A 19,394-nucleotide genomic window follows, 5' to 3' on the forward strand; every position below is an offset into this window, starting at 1 on the left:
GGATGCAGGGGGGAGGGAGGCAACCAACCGAAATCTCTCACGTGGATGTTTCTCCTCCTCCCTCTTCCCCTCTCTTCCATTCTTCCTAAAAATCAATGGGAAAATATCCTCAGGTGAGGATTAACAGAAGAAACATCTCTGAAATACAGAGCTCTGTGATAGAAAACATACATCAGTCATTGATTGAGAAGCCATCGGTGCAGTGGCCCAGGGTTGCTGTATTGTGCCGACGGGTTCAGGTTCCTTCCTGCAGAGGTACCCTTTGGTTGGGTCAAAATAATAATTGTTACTTGTTGAATATTTACTATATGCCTTCCCTGTAAGCCTGTAGGAAATTTACGATGGACTGCAAAAAAGGGTTCGGAGTCAGGCCTTAGTTCAAATCCCAGCTCTTCTGTTTGTGTTGGTGTGAGCTTGACCAAGGTATTTGCCCTCTCTGAACTTCAGTGTCCTCATCTGTACTAAAACCTATTTCCTCGGATTATTGGGAAACTTCATTGAGATAATACACATACAATACTAAAAATGCCCAGCACAGCCCTGACCCGTTTGGCTCAGTGGATAGAGCTTCAGCCTGTGAGCTGAAAGGTCCCGGTTCGATTCCAGTCAAGGGCATGTACCTTGGTTGCAGGCACATCCCCAGTTGGGGGTGTGCAGGAGGCAGTTGATTGATGTTTCTCACTATTCTCCTCTGTAAAAAAAAAAATCAATAAAATATATTTTTTTAAAAAAAGAATGCCCAGCACATAGTAAACAAAAAAATACTAGTCAATGTTAAGGAGGGGAGCATTTAAGAAATTGGCATTTTATGACAAGCCTGAGCTCTAGTACTAACTCTTCAAAGCAGCAATATTAATATGCTATTAAGGGTTAATGGAAAGAGGACAATTGCATGTTGGTTACTATTCATATATTTTTATGCATATAATGCAGGGGTCTTCAAACTACGGCCCGCGGGCCACATGCAGCCCCCAGGGGAGTCTGATCCTGCCCACCAGGTTTTTTGGGCAGTGAGCGCAGCCAAGGTGTTACAGTAGGGATTAGTAGTTCATATAGTCCGGCCCTCCAGCTCTCTGAGGGACCGTGATCTGGCCCCCACTTTAAAAAGTTTGAGGACCCCTGATATAATGTTTTAATATACAGTATAGTATACTGTACAGTATCTGTCATAATAAAATCATAATATGCTAATTAGACTGGACAACCTTCCAGATGAAGCCACAGCGGCAGGGGGCCAAGTCCTTTGCACTAATTTCATGCATCAGGCCGCTAGTACTTTTATTATTTTATTTTTATTTTTATTTTTTAATATATTTTACTGATTTTTTACAGAGAGGAAGAGAGAGTTAGAAACATCGGTAAGAGAGAATCATCGATCAGCTGCCTCTTGCATACTCCCTACTGGGGATGTGCCCGCAACCAAGGTACATCATGCCTTGTCCAGAATAGAACCTGGGACCTTTCAGTCCACGGGCCGACGCTCTATCCACTGAGCCAAACCGGTTTCAGCTAGTAATTTTAAAAATAGCCTCATTTACAATTTCAAAAGTATCTCTAATAATTACAAGGCAGATATTATCGCCATTTTATGAGGGAGATACTGGGGCTCAGAGGAGTTAAATGTCTTGCCCCAGGACCTGTATTCACACCCAGGTCTCTCTCAGCCTGGGGCCCTCCTCTATGCATCCAGCCCAATGAACCAGGGGACCCAGTAGCCTTGTGTAGGGAACACAAAGACACTCCTGAAATGATCAGAGATATGGTGCCTCTTAGCTTTGTTCCCGAGACCCCTTGAAATGTTCTTTGTCTACCGACACCGTGTCTTCCAGGGGGCGTTTGAAAACATGCCTCTCCCATGCCCGCCTCTCTCAGGATATTTTTACAACATAATTACAGGCAACACTGCCAGTCCTGCCATCAGCCAGCTAACAGAATCCTCAAGTTTGCTCTCTTCTCCCGCTAAAATTCAGAAGCTGAATAAAGCACAGTATAGTACTGTTTCCTGCACGAAACTGTATTTTATTACACTAATTAAATATAAGCACCCAGGAAAATGTCTGCCTTGGAAAATCTAAAAATTAAAAAAAACAAGCAAACAAAACCCACCTAAAACTAGGAAACAGAAATTCCAAAAAAGTGAGGATAGCTTGGCCAGTCTGAAAAGAAATTTTAAACACCATTTAAAGAAAGACTTTCTGCTGAGACCGGTTTGGCTCAGTGGATAGAGCATCGGCCTGCGGACTGAAAGGTCCCAGGTTCGATTCCAGTCAAGGGCATGTGCCTCGGTTGCGGGCACATCCCCGGTAGGGGGTGTGCAAGAGGCAGCTGATCGATGATTCTCTCTCATCGATGTTTCTGATTCTATCCTCTCTCTTCCTCTCTGTGAAAAATCAATAAAATATATTTTAAAAATAAATAAATAAATAAATAAAGACTTTCTGGCTATATTCATGCTTAGTTTAGCTAATACCACCTCGCTATTGCTGATTTTTTAAGCTAAATGAAAAATAATGCTAAAATACATTTCAATGTTATGTCAGTCGGTGTGTGGTGTAGATGCCTTATTTTGAACATACTAGAACAAATTCCTTATTTGGATCATTATGGAAATTATTTTCTCTCTGTCCCTATTAAAGAAATGTTGACAAGTAGATAGAGAACATTGCTTTAAAGGAGCTCCAAACGGTGGCCCGCCTGGGACATCCACCTGTTTATCTGCCCTTGACTACCACAGACGGTCACCTGTGTGACTTGCATGTACAGACCTAAGGTGTTGAGTCCCTCAGTTACTCAGAAACGAAGTCTTTGGTATTCAGGCATTAGAAATCTATGGTAAGGGAAACTAAAGCTTTCTGAGAATAAATAACCTATCAGAATTGTCAAATATGGAATGTTAACTAAGATCTGATTGCCAGGCAAAAAAAAAAAAATCCTTCCACACAGGTTCAGGAAGGTAGGGGAAGATGTTACTATTGCCTGAGGTATTTAGGGAAACCACTCCCAAACCAGGGGGTGCAGCTACTGATCCTTCTCCCTTATAACTGCCATGCTGTGGAGGACAGACAGTGTGTCACTTTCGTGCCTCCAGCCTCCTCCCACCACCGCCACACACACACACACACATACACACACACACACTATGTTCTCTCTTGCTTTGCTTAGCATCTAGGTTAGTTTTTTCCTGTATCAGAGTCAAAGCTGGCAGTCAAAGCTGAAATCTCTGGGCCCCCCAGGGCCTTGCTAGAATTCTCCTACTCCAACCAGACACAACTGCCAGGCTGCCTTCTCCAATCAAGATTATTTTGTTGTTGTTTTTTTAAATCAGTAAATAAAAATCCTATTGTCCACTTTTGGAATGTGGGAACACAGAAAACACACTGAGGATGCTATACTCTCCTTCTCAGAAGCCTCCCTAGTCTCCTCATGCCGCTTAGTTTTTAAAATAACAAGCACAAGCTTTAGAGGTGGACAGACATAGATTTGAATCCCAGCTCCCTCAGCTGGCGGCCGTAATTAGTCTCTTCTGATCCCCAATTGTCCCATCTGTAGAATGCGATAATAATGAGATAAAAATAAAATTTTTCTCTCTTCTTCCCCACCCCTCTTTTTCTCTCTTTCTCTCTATCTCTCTCTCTCCTCCCTCCTGGTATGTGCCCTGACCAGGAATCAAAACGTGACCTCCTGGTTCATAGGTCAACACTTAACCACTGAGCCATGCCAGCCAAGTTACACTCCGTTTTTTAAACCAAAATTTCCCCTCCAGCTTCCACCCTTTTCCTATCTTGTTGCCCTGGTCCTTCTTAGGGTGGAAAGGAGGGCATCCATGGAAGGAGACAAATGTGGCAACAAAAGCAGTAAAAACTAGTTTGATGCTTTCCCTATCAGGGGTGGGGAACCTTTTTTTCTACCAAGGACCATTTGGGTATTTATAACATCCTTCGAGGGCCATACAAAATGATCAACTTAAAAATTAGCCGGCTATCTCTGGGCAAACATGTAATGAATTCACCCCTTCTGCCTTGGCAGGGCCGACCAAATGATGTTGGGTCCTTACACTGTGGGCGGGAGATTCCCCACCCCACACTGTGGCTGCAGACGGCCCCAGGCTCAGAGCTAGTCCACTCTCCGTCTCTGGAGCGTTTCTTAGGGCACCTTGCTGCTGAGCCTTCTAACCGAGTGCTTAGCCGGGTCACCAGCTTCTCACCAAGCGGCTTCCTGTGCCCAAAACAATCACCAGAAAGTTGAGATCATTTAAATGAGCCCGGAGTTTGGGGCTGAGAGACAGCTGGAGCCCCATGGCCCCCCGCCCCCCTCCCACCCCCCCCCCCCCTTCTCTGGGTTCATCCATCTCCAGGCTGCCAGGCCACTTCCTGTGTCACTTCAATCTCATTTCATGTGACAAAGCATTTTCTGCTGGGTTAGCGGACAGGGGAGGACCCTCTGCAAATCATAGACGCTCTTTCTCTTCTATTTGAGGTCAAGCTCCCAAGTCCTTAGAAGATTGCTGGTGCTGGGTCACTCCTTTACTCCTTTAGGAAGTATTTATTGAATTCATACTGTAGGCACCTCAACAGCACAATTATGGGTTGTGGGTTCAACCCCCAGCCCTGGTCAGGGCATGTTAGGGAGGCAACCAATAGATGTGTCTCTTTCTCTCTCTCTCTCTCCCTCTCTCTCTCTCTCTCTCCCCTACTTATCTCTCCCTCCCACTCTCTCTAAAAATCAATGGGAAAAATATCCTCAGGTGAGGATTAAAAAAATTTATCCTACCCTCAAGCCCTACCCTCTCAGTAGCAGTCGGATGCCTTTCTATTAGGGTTGAACATAGAATATTGGGGACTAGCTATGGTTATGGGAAATAGTAACCATGCTCAGTTAACCATGATTGCCTTGTGTTGGTTATATTCTGACCTGGCTAGGAGTTGTATGCCCCAGGACCTGGGACTCAACCTTGAAACCATTCTCATTTAAGAACTGCCTATTATCATGGAAAGATGAACAACCTTGTTGCCCAAATACCCCAGTCTCCTACTTCCCCATGTAATCCTTGACCTACTCTATATAAGCAGCTGGCTTATGGGGGCTGCAGAGCAGATGTTTGTGGATGACCTGCTTCTCTCCCATGTGGTCGGCAATATTGGAATAAAGGCTCACATATGATTCAACCCTGTCTCTGCTTAATTGGCTCAAGTATTGACAGGCAGCCTGGACCCACTGATTGTCCCATGACATTTTCCACCCCCTGTTTTCTCCCCCAGAAGAATCACCTCTGCCTCTCTCCTAAGCGCCAAAGGCCCTTCTGTGCCTCTGTAACTTGTTTCCTTAGCCCATCTCTTCTATGGCTCACTTTTACTACCTCTGTAACTTTCTAAATAAACTTTCTCTTAAAAACATTCAAACAAGTAAAGAATTTTTGTGAGTTTATTTGAGCCAAACTGTGGACAATTGTGGGGAAGCAGAATCTCAACGGGTTGGGATAATGCTCCAGAGAATGGTGGTTTTTCATCTATTTTTATACATTGCAATCAAATGGAGGGGATGTTGTCTGGCCAAAGTGGTTCGGTAGCTGAATGTTGAACTATGATCTAGGAGATTATGGTTCGATTCCTTGTCAGGGCACATGCCCCTGTTGGGGGCTGGATCCCCAGTGTGAGGCATGCAGGAGGCAGGGAATAGATGATTCTCTCACATCATTAATGTTTCTATCTCTCTCCCTCTCTAAAATCAATTTTTAAAAAATCTTTTTTTTTTTTTTTTTTTTTTTTTTAAAGGAGGGGATGCAGGTGATAGATTAGAGAGGCAGGAGAAAACCAAGTGGGGAAATCTCTGGTTTTGGATAAAGAGTAAAATGATAAACACATATCAGTCAACAATTAACAAGATAACAATAACAGGCACATTAGGTTGTGCCCCAAGGGGTTTGAAAAAAGGGAAGTTACAAGTTAACCAGACATTTCAAGGATGTGTTATCACAGATGCAAAAAGACAGTAAAGGTAAAGGCCGACCTTGTCAGGAAAGATACCAGCCTAAGAGGTGAAGTCCCATTATAACTGCTTTTATTTTTTTATTTTATTTTTTAAAATATATTTTATTAATTTTTTTACAGAGAGGAAGGGAGAAAAAGAGGGACAGAGAGCTAGAAACATCGACCAGCTGCCTCCTGCACACCCCCTACAGGGGATGTGCCCGCAACAAATGTACAAGCCCTTGACCGGAATCGAACCTGGCTCTATCCACTGAACCAAACCGGTTTCGGCCATTATAACTGCTTTTAGTGAAAGTTTCATTTCAGACCATCCTTTGTAGTGACTTTAGGTCTCTGAGTTTGCAAGTTCTCCATGCAGGCCTTCCCTGAGCTTGTCAGGTTAACATGTGGCCCCTTTCGTCCACATTTGAAACAAATAAAATAATAGAATAGTCAAATTTATAGAATCAAAGAGTGGAAGAGTGGTTAAGAGATTGGAGGGGGGGGGGCGGGGGCGGGGAGAAATAGGGAGTTCCTAACCAAGAGGCATAAGTTCCTTTTTTTTTTTTTTTTTTTAAATATATTTTATTGATTTTTCACAGAGAGGAAGAGAGAGGGATAGAGAGTCAGAAACATCGATGAGAGAGAATCATTGATCAGCAAGAGGCATAAGTTTCAGTTAAGCAAGATGAATAAAGTCTGGAGAACTGTTGTACAACATTGTACTCATATTGCACATTTTAAAATTTGCATTTTTCTGTATTATATCACACACTTTAAAATGTATTAGAATGTAGATCTTATGTTAAGTGTCTCCTACAATAAAATAATTTTTAAAAAATGCTTGAGGTCTGAAGTCTGAGTAGAGGAAAGAAATAATGAGAACAGAAATACGGAAGCTGAGAAAAGGAGCTGTTTTTGTGGTGATGTAGTGAGAGGGAGGACTTCTCAGTGGATGTACCTTATGGCAGGTGACCATAATTGATTGGCAATAAAGATATAAATAAAGTCAAGACTCTGAGAGATATTTGAGGCCAACCGCAACTTACTAAATAAAGAGTTTACAGGACAATCAGCTCAGGGACATAGAATTAAGCCTAAGGAAAACATAGTTAGGGGGTGATGGGATGAAAAGAAACCATGAAGGAAAAAAAGATGATTAGAAAAATAGAGACAGCCAAAACCGGTTTGGCTCAGTGGATAGAGCCTCGGCCTGTGGACTGAAGGGTCCCAGGTTCGATTCCGATCAAGGGCATATACCTTGGTTGTGGGCACATCCCAAGTAGGGATGATTCTTGATGATTCTCTCTCATTGATGTTTCTAACTCTCTATCCCTCTCTTCCTCTCTGTAAAAAATCAATAAAATATATAAAAAAAAAAAAAGAAAAGAAAAATATAGACAAATGAGAAAGAACTGTCTCAGGAAGCCATGTGAAAAACAGATTTAAAAGAGTGGGCACCCAGCCAGTGTGGCTCAGTGGTTGAGCATTGACCAGGAACCAGGAGGTTATGGCTTGATTCAGGTCAAAGCACATGCCCAGGTTTCATTTCAGACCATCCTTTGGAGGTGTGCAAGAGGCAGCTGGTTGATCATTCTCTCTCATAATTGATGTTTCTGTCTCTCTCTCTCTTCCTTTCACTCAACTATATGTTTCAATAAAAACATACTTAAAAAAAAACAAACATATTTAAATAAAAACATATTTAAAAAAAAGAAATTGGGCCAGGACCCGTTTGGCTCAGTGGTAGAGCGTCGGCCTGCAAACTGAAAGGTCCCGGGTTCGATTCAGGTCAAGGGCATGTACCATGGTTGCGGGCATATCCCCAGTAGGGGGTGTGCAAGAGGCAGCTAATCGATGATTCTCTCTCATTAATGTTTCTAACTCTCTATCCCTCTCTCCTCCTCTCTGAAAAACCAATAAAATATATTAAAAAAAAAAAAAAAAAAGAAGAAAGAAAAGAAATTGGGCCTTAACCGGTTTGGCTCAGTAGATAGAGCGTCGGCCTACAGACTCAAGGGTCCCAGGTTCAATTCCAGTCAAGGGCATGTGCCTTGGTTGCGGGCACATCCTCAGTAGGAGGTGTGCAGGAGGCAACTGATGGATGTTTCTTTCTCATCAATGTTTCTAACTCTCTATCCCTCTCTCTTCCTCTCTGTACAAAGTCAATAAAATATATTTTAAAAATAAATAAACAAATTGGTCAACTATGTAAAAGCCAATGACAATTGAGAAAAGACCATTTATGAGGTCTGAGATATCCTGAAATATGAATAGTCCAGTCTGACCTCCCCTACCTAGGTAACAAACATTTTGGGCGAAAGAAGTTGTGAACTACACTGATGTTCCTTCTTCATAGACCAGGTGGCCTCTGTGTCAGGAAACCTGGGCAGGGCTATTTTCCCATGGCCCTGATTTTTTGTTTGTTTGTTTGTTTGTTTTGTTTAAATATTTTTTATTGATTTTTTACAGAGAGGAAGGGAGAGAGAGAGTTAGAAACATTGATGAGAGAGAGACATGGATCAGCTGCCTCTTGCACACCCCTATTGGGGATGTGCCCGCAACCAAGGTACATGCCTTGACAGAAGGAGTCGAACCCGGGACCCTTCAGCCTGCAGGCCGATGCTCTATCCACTGAGCCAAACCAACTAGGACCATAGTTTACTAATTATTATTCATGAGCAACAGAGGCAACAAAAGGAGGACTCAAATTGTACTCCAATTAGCTTCCAGCTCAAAGGATATATGAATAGTGTAGCTAGACTAGGGATTGTGGAAGTGAGAATAATGAACTGCCTCTTTATATATATATATAATTGATTTTTTACAGAGAGGAAGGGAAAGGGATAGAGAGTTAGAAACATCGATGAGAGAGAAACACTGATCAGTTGCCTCCTGCACACCCCATACTGGGAATGTGCCTTTGACTGGAATCGAACTTGGGATCCTTCAGTCCACTCTATCCACTGAGCCAAACCGGTTAGGGCGAGGTTTCTCTCTGTCTTTACTGTTCTGACTAATTAGATGTTCATAACTTACACTAACAGCATGGGTTTTTGTAAGGGTCAGTCTCTTGATCAAGTGTTCCTGAACTTGACCGGTATGATATGGGGATCCTGAGGGAAATGTAGGAGTTGGCTTTTATCATGTTCACAAGATCCTGGGTTTGTCTACCTAAGTGAAAGAACAGGAAATGGGATTTCCACTTGAGGTTTTATTAGTGGAAAATTTTATGAACTCTGTGGAATAATTCTTAATCTTTGCTGCGTAAAACCACCGAAGATAAGGAGAAACCTATCTGAGGACTGACTCAGGCAGATGAGATCACGTCGACCAAGTCCCTCTTAAGCATCTTTCCTATTCCAGAATGATGTTTAAAATAGCATTCAGAAAGTTGAAGGAAGGAGTTCGCCAGCCTTGAAACGGTGTAAGTTAAAAAAAAAAAAAAAAATACCGCGTAAACTACACTTCCCAGGAGGCCTCGCGGGCGTGTCTCCGCACTCCACTATTATTTTCAGGGCGAGGTATGCTGGGAAATGTAGTTCTCCAAACACCCAGCACGTGACGCGCGCCAAGTAGACCAGAGGGACAGCGCCTGCAGAGTCCCGGGCGGAGAGGCGTGAGCCGCTCAGGCCTCAGAGTTCGGTTTGTGCAGTGGAGGGAGGGCTCCCATCTTCTGGCCCAACCCGGGAAGTGAGGTGGCCCGGTTCAGTCGCTCCCCAGAGCCCCTCCGGGGAAGTCCCTGCGGGTGCGGCACCGCCTCGCTTGATTCCGTTTCTCGGCAGCGGGGCGGGCAGGGGGAGAGGGTGCGATCAGCCGGGGGCTCGGAGGACGCGCCCCGCGCCCCGCGCTCCACCCAGGCTGCGGCCGCGCGGGGAGGAAGCGCGCAAAGGTTGAGTGTAGTTTCCCGTTTTGCTTTCTCGGCAGCGCAACCCCAACAGGCAGGCGGTGGGCGGAATGCCGAGCCTCAGTAGGGAGGGGGTCGGGAGCCACAGAGGTTAAAACCGGCGATCTCCCCCCGCGCTTCCCGCCTCCCCAAAACCGTCCACCGCGCTCGCCATGGGCAGCCGCGACCACCTGTTCAAAGTGCTGGTGGTGGGGGACGCCGCGGTGGGCAAGACGTCCCTGGTGCAGAGGTACTCCCAGGACAGCTTCAGCAAACACTACAAGTCCACCGTGGGAGGTAAGCCGGCCAGCGGGGCGGGGTGGACCTGGGGCCCGGATCCCGGACTCCATCCAGCAGGGGCCTCCCGGAGGGTGGGCAGCTGGGGATCTCGTGTCCTTGGGTCCTTCCTCGGTCAGGAAGTAGGAGTCTGGCATCCTAGAGGGAGTAACTGCTGGGTGTTTGAGTTGCATGCCTGTTCGGGGTTTCCCCGGTCAGGTTTTCCCAACCTGAGCTGACTGCCTGGAAAGCAATGGGGCGAAGGTGTGGGGAGGGGAGGGAGGGAGAGAAAAGGAGCAATTGCTGCGTCCGCCAGGGAACTCTGAGCTCAGGTCTCTTCCTGCGGGGCAGCCGTCCCAGCGGTCACGGGCAGCAGAGGCAGCGGGGACCCCGTGGAGGGCCTGCGAGGGGCCCGCTGGGCTGCTGTCCTGCCTCTCCGGGAGGTGCAGGCAGCTATTGAAGGAGCAGAAAGGCACTCACCCTGACCTCGCCGCGGAAAACCTTTAGAGAGGATGAAAAACCTATCTGAGCACTGATTCAGGCAGATAGCGGGATGCCTGCGGGGGCGAGGCTGGAGGCCACAATCTCCTTTATCCGGGCAGATGGGCTATGTGTTTGTTGTCCATTGATTGCTTAAAGAAAGGGATTCTCCAAGGATCGGAACTATACCACCTCTTTGGCCTATTTTCCCACCCCTTTTTCTCTTAAACTGGGTTAGGGAGGAAGGAAGAGAACACCTTAAGAGTTAAATCAGCCCTAACCGGTTTGGCTCAGTGGATAGAGCGTCGGCCTATGGACTGAAGGGTCCCAGGTTCGATTCCGGTGTAGGGCATGTACCTTGGTTGCGGGCACATCCCCTGTAGCTGGTGTGCAGGAGGCAGCTGATCGATGTTTCTAACTAACTCTCTCTCTCTTCCTCTCTGTAAAAGAAATCAATAAAATTTATTTTAAAAAAGAGTTAAATCATTTCTTTTTCTTTTTCCATTTCTTTCTAGGTGTGATCTTTGGACTGTTTTTCAGGAGTAGAAATTTTTGTTACATAGGAGGTTCTTAGCTGGGCAGAGCTGGTGAAGTGGGAGAGTAACAAACATTTATTTATCTCCATTAAAAAAAAATACACTTTTTTTTAATACACACGTGTTTTTTTTGTTTGTTTTTTAAAAAAATATATTTTATTGATTTTACACAGAGAGGAATTGAGAGGGACAGAGAGTTAGAAACGTCGATGAGAGAGAAACATCGACCAGCTGCCTCTTGCACCCCCCCAACTGGGGATGTGCCCGCAGCCAAGGTACATGCCCTTGACCGGAATCGAACCCGGGATCCTTCAGTCCGCAGGCTGACGCTCTATCCACTGAGCCAAACCGGTCCCGGCTAATACACACGTTTTTAAAAAATATATATTTTATTGATTTTTTACAGAGAGGAAGAGAGAGGGATAGAGAGTTAGAAACATCCATGAGAGAAAATCATCAATCAGCTGCCTCTTGCACACCCCCTACTAGGGATGTGCCCGCAACCATGGTACGTGCCCTTGACCGGAATCGAACCTGGGACCCTTAAGTCCGCAGTCTGACGCTCTATCCACTGAGCCAAACCGGTTTCAGCAATATACACGTTTTTAACACACACCTCTCCTCCTCCCCCCGCTCCTCTACTCCTCCTGCTCCTCCTCCCGCTCCTCTACTCCTCCCGCACCGCGCCCTCATCCCCTCCTCCACACGCCCGATTCCACCCACCCGCGCTCCCCTCCCCCTGCACATCTGTGGGAGGAGGATGCGAAGGGATCGGGGGAAACACTGCCCCCTCCCCACCCACACCCGCACCCAGCGCCTCCTCGGGAGGCCTGGGAAATGATTGAAGGGTGTGAATTTTCTTTTTCTTTTCTTTTCTTTTCTTTTTTTTAAAATATATTTTATTGATTTTTTACAGAGAGGAAGGGAGAGAGATAGAGAGCTAGAAACTTCATGAGAGAGAAACGTCGATGAGAGAGAAACATTGACCAGCTGCCTCTTGCACACCCCCTACTGGGGATGCGCCCGCAACAACGTACATGCTCCTGACGGGAATCGAACCTGGGACCTTTCAGTCTGAGCCAAACCGGTTTCAGCAAGGGTGTGAATTTTCTCTCAAGTGGGTTAGCGACCTAGATCTTGGGTTGGAAAGGGTTCCCAGAAAAGAGGGAGCAGGAGGAAAAAAAACCCACGGTTTTTAAAGGGAAAAAAAAAAAGTACACCAATGTAAATTTTGCAATGTGTGCTGGTATTCATTACGAAGTTTTAAAACGTTAACAAGCATTTACAATCATTTAAATATGTTTTATTGATTTCAGAGAGTGGAGGATAGAACCATCAATGATGAGACAGAATTAGAAATTATCTTGGGCAGGAATGGGATAGAGTGACAAGGTCCCAGAAGATTACTAGAAAGCACATGATTGCAGTGAGAGAGAATCATTGATGGGCTGCCTCCTGCATGTCCCCTACTGGGGATCAAGCTGGAAACCCAGGCCTGTGCCCTGACCTCCTGGTTAATGGATGGACCCTCAACCACTGAGCCACACCTTCGGGGCTATGCATTGTCTTCTTTCTAGGAATCCTCTGGGACTTTGTCACTCTATCCCATTCCTGCCCAAGATAATTCCTACAGCCTTACGGAAGATGTAGAATTCCCCAGAGTGCGTTTTTATCATAATACCATTTGATTAGGAACCAAGAGTGAAATTGAATGTGAAAGTGGCAAAAGCCACCACACTTACTTAATTTCCCCTTTGCCCCCTATCATCCCTTCTCTGAGAAAACTCCCTAAGTCTCCCAGAAACTGTTTAACCTTTAACAAAGGTTATATGCTGCGAGGTCAGGGTGAGCACTTGTTTTCTTAAATATCCCCACCCTCCTAATTCCAGCCTTGGAGACAAATAGTATCAAATAAGTTGGTTTGACAAGAGGGTAAAAGCTAACGACTCCCTTCTGTAATACCTGAGTGTGGGCTCATCTCAGCTTACCGAGGGCTGCCGAAACCGGTTTGGCTCAGTGGATAGCACGTCGGTCTGCGGACTGAAATGTCGCAGGTTCGATTCCGGTCAAGGGCATGTACCTTGGTTGCGGGCACATCCCCAGTAGGGGGTGTGCAAGAGGCAGCTGATCAATGATTCTCTCCCATCGATGTTTCTAACTCTCTATCCCTCTCTCTTCCTCTCTGTAAAAATTCAATAAAATATATATATTTCAGCTTACCGAGGGCTTAAAAATTGAATGAATGAATGGAGTTGTGTGTCCCTAGTGTTGAAACTGCAGATTTGACCTGAGGTTTTCTGTGGATTGTTTAAAGGTAAAATTTAATCAGCTACATTATACATATATTTTCAGTGGATTTCGCTCTGAAGGTTCTCCAGTGGTCTGACTCCGAGATGGTGAGGCTGCAGCTGTGGGATATTGCAGGTAGGCTGGGAAGACTGAGTAGGAACACAGGGAGACGAGTTTGGGTAACCAGCCAGCTGCCAGAGAAAAAGTGGGGCAGGAAAACCAGGAGTGTGCTCCCGAAGCTGGGATGATTGAGCTGCGCTGAGGATGCGGGAGCTGACCAGACACAGAACTGTTGGAGATGTTTCTGCAGATGTGTTGCCCTGTAAATGCAAAGCAGTCTGTGTGGAGGGGCTGGCAGGGTGGTGGATTGTCCAGGCTACAGGTGGGTGCCCCCACTGCAGGGAGAGGGTGCTTTTTCCAGCTGATCTTGATAAGAAACAAGATACTCGGGAAATAGAGACAATAATGATAGCTAACCCTTATTATGTGTCAAGCACTTTTTAAAAAATATATATATTTTATTGATTTTTTACAGAGAGGAAGGGAGAGAGATAGAGAGCCAGAAACATCGATGAGAGAGAAACATTGACTAGCCGCCTCCTGCACACCCCCTACCGGGGATGTGCCTGCAACCAAGGTACATGCCCTTGACCGGAATCGAACCTGGGACCTTTCAGTCCGCAGACCGATGCTCTACCACTGAGCCAAACCGGTTTCGGCTCAAACACTTTTCTAAACATTTTTTTATTTTTTATATTCACTGACTCATTAATCCTGACCATGACCCTATGATAAAGCTACTGCTCTGCTTCTGTGTCCACTTTCCTGATGGGAAATATTTAGCCTTGAAAGCTTGACTTGTCCAAAGTCACACAGATAGTAAATGACAGAGCAGGGACTTGGACTGGGATGACCTGGGTAAAGAATCTGGACTCAACCGCCAAGCATACTGCCTTCTCTCCCACAACGAAGGCAGAAAGGACAGGATGTAAGAGGGAGTTCTGGGGCTGGTTCTCAGGATCACCCTCTAGGGACCTCTCCTGTCCTTCCAGGCCAGGAGCGCTTCACATCTATGACACGCCTGTACTATCGAGACGCCTCTGCCTGTGTTATTATGTTTGATGTTACCAATGCCACTACCTTCAGCAACAGCCAGAGATGGAAACAGGACCTGGACAGCAAGCTCACTCTGCCCAATGGAGAGCCTGTGCCCTGCCTGCTCTTGGCCAATAAGGTACATGGTCAATCTAGGAAAATGGTTTCTGGCTTCAATCAGCGGTGAGAGGGCAAGCTATCTAAAATGCTCTTCCAGTCCTAGCTGGTTTTGCTCAGTGAATAGAGCGTCGGCCTGAAGACCGAAGGGTCCAGGGTTCGATTCTGGTCAAGGGCACATGTCAGGGTTGTGAGCCTGGTCCCCAATGGGGGCATGCAGGAGGCAGCCAATCAATGACTCTCATCATTGATGTTTCTGTCTCTTCCCTCTTCCTTCAACTCTGAAATCAATAAAAGTATTTAAAAAAAAATAGAGTAGCCAAAACCGGTTTGGCTCAGTGAATAGAGCCTCGGCCTGTGGACTGAAAGGTCCCAGGTTTGATTCCGGTCAAGGGCATGTACCTTGGTTGCAGGCACATCCCCAGTAGGGGGTGTGCAAGAGGCAGCTGGTCGAGGATTCTCTCTCATCGATGTTTCTAGCTCTCTATCCCTCTCTCTTCCTCTCCGTATCTCTGTAAAAAATTAATAAAATATATTTTTTTAAGAAGAATAAAGTAAAATGCTCTCTTATTCTTGTGATCCACTTTCTCTTCTCAACTTGGTAAAATCATCTCTCCCTCCTTTCAAGGGATATTGAGGCTTTCTTGGGGAGGAATTTTGAATGTAGATTTTATTTTTTTGAATATAGATTTTAGAGGCTGCTGTGTTCTTCGCCATTGATAGAAAGGTTTTTAATCCAGAGGTATCTGAACTGTGTTCCTAATCCCAGGAAGTTTATGGTGTTGCCTTTTATTCATTCTCTTTGCCAGTGCGACCTGTCCCCTTGGGCAGTGAGCCGAGACCAGGTTGACCGTTTCAGTAAGGAGAATGGTTTCACGGGTTGGACAGAAACATCAGTCAAGGAGAACAAAAATGTTAATGAGGCCATGAGGTGAGTAGCTATGGGCACACAGATCTTCCACTGTAGCTCGTTGTACCTTCTTTTTTTTTTTTTTTTTTTTTTAAATCAGGACCATATTCTTGATTTATACTTTCAGAACCTTGAACAGTGCTTGACAAATAGCACATCTTAATAAATGTTTCTTGAACTGAATTCTATTTTTTGACAGCAAAGGTAATTCTGGGTTCATCTCCTGAAATACCAAATTGTAGATCTTACTCCATCTTTTGACCACTGAACCTCTGCCAGGTATTTAGAAATGAGGTTTTATGTTCCAGAAACCTCAAGTACAAATCAACTAGACACTGAAATAACACAGATCAGGATTCAGCTTGCTTCTGTGCTCCAAACAAAAGATAAGCTTTTCCTTTTCAGACAAAAAAACCACATTAAATTGATTCTGTTATGGTATCAATAACGAATAGCAAGTGGATGGCCAACAAGAAACATGTAACTCTTGTTTATTTAATCTACCCACTTTGCACAGATTTCTGATAAAATTAAATAGATTTAATAGATGTACCCATCTTCCACTGCAGCCCATTGTACCTTTTTTCTTGTTTCTGAGTAAATCAGAACAGACTGGGCCCCTTGAATGCCAGCTTCTGAAGGTCAGAGATGCTGTCCTCTCTCCTGAGATAACGGGACAAACCTGGCGGCTTTACTGAATGCCATCTGGCGTTAAGACAATGTCTGCTGTTTCTCCCTTTCCTCAATTCAGCTTTTCAGGCTTATTTTTTATTTGTTTTTTAGAGTCCTCATTGAAAAGATGATGAGCAATTCCAAAGAAGACACGTTTTTGTCCACCCAAGGGGACTACATCAACCTCCAAGCCAAGCCTTCCTATAGTTGGGGATGCTGCTAGTCGTGTTTCGCCTGCTTTCCCTCCAGGTTCCAGTTCCTTCCCTTCAGCTGCCCACCCAGCAGTTGTATTAAGTGCATCTGAACTGTCTCCTGCTGACTGTCCAGTAAGGAGGGCCGTCATCACTAAGAAAAGACACCTGGGACCCATGTGCTTTTCTGCATCTCCTGAAACTTGGTTCTCACTTGCTGCTGACCCATGTGGTCCGGTCAATGCCTTCCTGCTCATCCCCTTTTTATCGGACTTATTGGGGTGACACTGGTTAACAAAATAGGTATCATGTGCTCAGTTCTACAAGACATCATCTGTACAGCTGGTGCCTTTTGTATAAGAAAGGTCATCGCATCACTCCATTTGTGATCTGGGGTTTTGTGGGTAGGACTAGAAATCAGTGTCTGTGTTTTAAGGATCACAATTCTCAGCTGCTTTTGAGTTTGTTTTTCCATCTGATACATATTGAGATATCAATCTGATATGACTTCAGATTGAGAAGAAAATGAAATCAAAGGTCATTTCCCTTATAGGTCATGATACTTTCTGTCTTGGACTTTCAATGTAAAGATCTGATTCTGAACTGCAGTAAGAGTGGGGCTTGGTATCTTTGGGTTTGGGGCTCCTGGAGGTGACCCAAAAGTCACTGTTATTTTTTAAAAAAAATATATTTTTATTGATTTTGTACAGAGAGGAAGGGAGAGAGATAGAGAGTTAGAATCATCGATGAGAGAGAGTCATCGATCAGTTGCCTCTTGCACACCCCCTACTGGGGATATGCCCGCAGCCAAGGTACATGCCCTTGACCGGAATAGAACCCGGGACCTTCCAGTCCCCAAGCCGATGCTCTATCCATTGAGCCAAACCGGTTTCGGCTAGTCACTGTTATTTTTGAAGCTTCTAAAGTCATAATTAGCTTTCTCTTGTCTTGGCTTCAAGAATAATCAAGCTTGCCCTGACCAGTGTGGCTCAGTTGGTTAGAGTATCATCTCCTGCATGGAAAGGTCGCAGGTTCCATTCCAGGTCAGGGCACATGCCTAGGTTGTGAGTTCAGTTCCTGCTCAGGGAAGAAACAGGAGGCAACCAATTAATGTGATGTGTCTCTCCCATGTAGATGTCTCTCTCTCTCTCCTTCCCTCCCTCCCTTAAAAAAAAGGTCAAGCTTTCAAATTGTCTATCTTGTGTGATGCCAGCATTTCTTTCTGAAAAGAAATTAGGGTGGTCTAATTGTCTCTCTACCAGTAGGGTAAGGGAGGGGTTTGCCGTTTCTGCAAGTTTCTGGGTTGATGTTTTGATGCATAATGCTTCATGTGGTGCCCAGTTGTCTGATCCTCGAAGCTCTGGGGATCTGAATGGAAGAAAAAGGAGAGGTTAATAGAACAAAACCCTGTGAGCAACTTGCTTCTGAGCAATCTGAGTGGCTAGCACTTAGCAGCCACAGGAAACAAGTATTATGTACAGACCTTTGCCTGGGGGTGGGAGTAGACAGGCAGGAAATCATTAGCTAATTTAAGTGCTAAATCAGGGAGAGTTTTTAGTATCAAGTCGCTTCTAAGCAGTATAATTTGTTAAATTCTCACAGGATAGTGATTTATAACTACCCAGAATTATGAATATTCTAAGTGGGCCCTGTGGCCTACAGTTCTTTGAGACACCCTTGTCTAAATGTATCCTAAGTCAGTGGTTCCCAAGTCTGACTGGTGAGATCTAACGTATATGTAGAATCGAATGAACAAAATAAACTGGCCAACAAAATAGATCCAGAGATATGGAACAGACTGACAGACCTCAGTCTGTTTGTTTTTAATACCAATTATAACTTTTGCACAATGTTTGGAGATATTGAAGATCTCTTTTGTATTACCCTTTTCAGGTAGGGTTTTTATTACAATGATTCTGAAGGTAATAGTGGGTTAACATTCTTTTTATTTGAGAAGAACATTGATTTGTATGCACTGGTTTCAATCCCAGCAATAAGTGGGAAATAAATCTTGTATTCATAATAGTTATTGGCCTTTAATGTGAGTTTGTTAAAATGTTAGTCTATCCCACCCTAGCCTGTTTGGCTCAATGGATTCTGCCAGGGTTTGATTCTGGTCAAGGGCATGTACATGTGCAGGAAGCAACCAATCAATGTATCTCTCTCACATGGATGTATCTCTCTGTCTCTCCCACTCCCTTCTACTATCTCTAAAAGTCAATGGAAAAACACCCTCCGATAATCCTCCAGTAAGGATTAACAAAACAAAACAAAAAGTTAGCCTATGCTGATTACTCAAGAGTATTGTGGACATAGAGACTTTATTTTTTAAATGCCTTCTATAAAAACGAAGGTAAATGTTTTTCTGTTTACCTGTTAATTTATTGGTACCAGTCGCCTAATACCAATTCAGTACTTGATGTAACATCCCAAATACTGCTCAGAGATGTGACCATTTTAAAATATATATTTTATTGATTTTTCACAGAGAGGAAGAGAGAGGGATAGAGAGTCAGAAACAACGATGAGAGAGAATCATCGATCAGCCGCCTCTTGCACACCCCCCACCGGGGATGTGCCCGCAACCAAGGTACATGGCCTTGACCGGAATCGAACCCGGGACCCTTCAGTCCGCAGGCCGACGCTCCATCCACAGAGCCAAACCGGTCCCGGTGAGATGTGACCATTTTAAAAAATAGAATATCCTTTCTTTTCCCATTTGCTGACTCAAGATCTACCTGCCTTTTCAAGCATTGCTAGAAGCTGGCCTGCCAGCCCTTATGGATTTTTCTCTCCTAATTGCTGAAAATTATAGGCCTAAAATTAATTGAAGAAGAAATTGAAATATAACTAATTTCTCTCCATATCCCTACCCATAAAGAAAAGGGAAAACAATCAAGGAAGAAGAAAATATTTACGTGACTTGAAATATGATTATGCTAAAAATAATTAGATCTTATCATTTGGATGCCACCT

At 44.6% G+C, this 19,394-nt stretch overlaps 1 protein-coding gene across 3 annotated transcripts; it reads left to right on the forward strand.

Annotated features, from left to right (window-relative positions):
* Positions 1 to 9,513: 9,513 nt before the first annotated feature.
* RAB29 (RAB29, member RAS oncogene family) lies at positions 9,514 to 18,443 on the forward strand. 3 transcript variants are annotated; one of them, XM_084865933.1, is made up of 6 exons: positions 9,514 to 9,606; positions 9,894 to 10,149; positions 13,497 to 13,568; positions 14,486 to 14,667; positions 15,455 to 15,576; positions 16,339 to 18,443. In XM_084865933.1, the coding sequence occupies exons 2-6, from the start codon at positions 10,026 to 10,028 to the stop codon at positions 16,448 to 16,450; spliced, it is 612 nt and encodes a 203-aa protein (XP_084722059.1). In that variant the 5' UTR covers positions 9,514 to 9,606; positions 9,894 to 10,025; the 3' UTR covers positions 16,451 to 18,443. The 3 variants fall into 3 exon arrangements, with proteins under 3 accessions (XP_084722059.1, XP_084722060.1, XP_084722061.1); XM_084865934.1 differs by having other exon boundaries at positions 9,519 to 9,611; XM_084865935.1 differs by lacking the exons at positions 9,514 to 9,606; positions 13,497 to 13,568 and having other exon boundaries at positions 9,613 to 10,149.
* The last annotated feature ends 951 nt before the right edge of the window (positions 18,444 to 19,394 follow it).

Source organism: Pipistrellus hanaki (assembly GCF_964339955.1).
Source record: "Pipistrellus hanaki genome assembly, chromosome: 18".
In the NCBI taxonomy this organism is placed as follows: domain Eukaryota; kingdom Metazoa; phylum Chordata; class Mammalia; order Chiroptera; family Vespertilionidae; genus Pipistrellus; species Pipistrellus hanaki.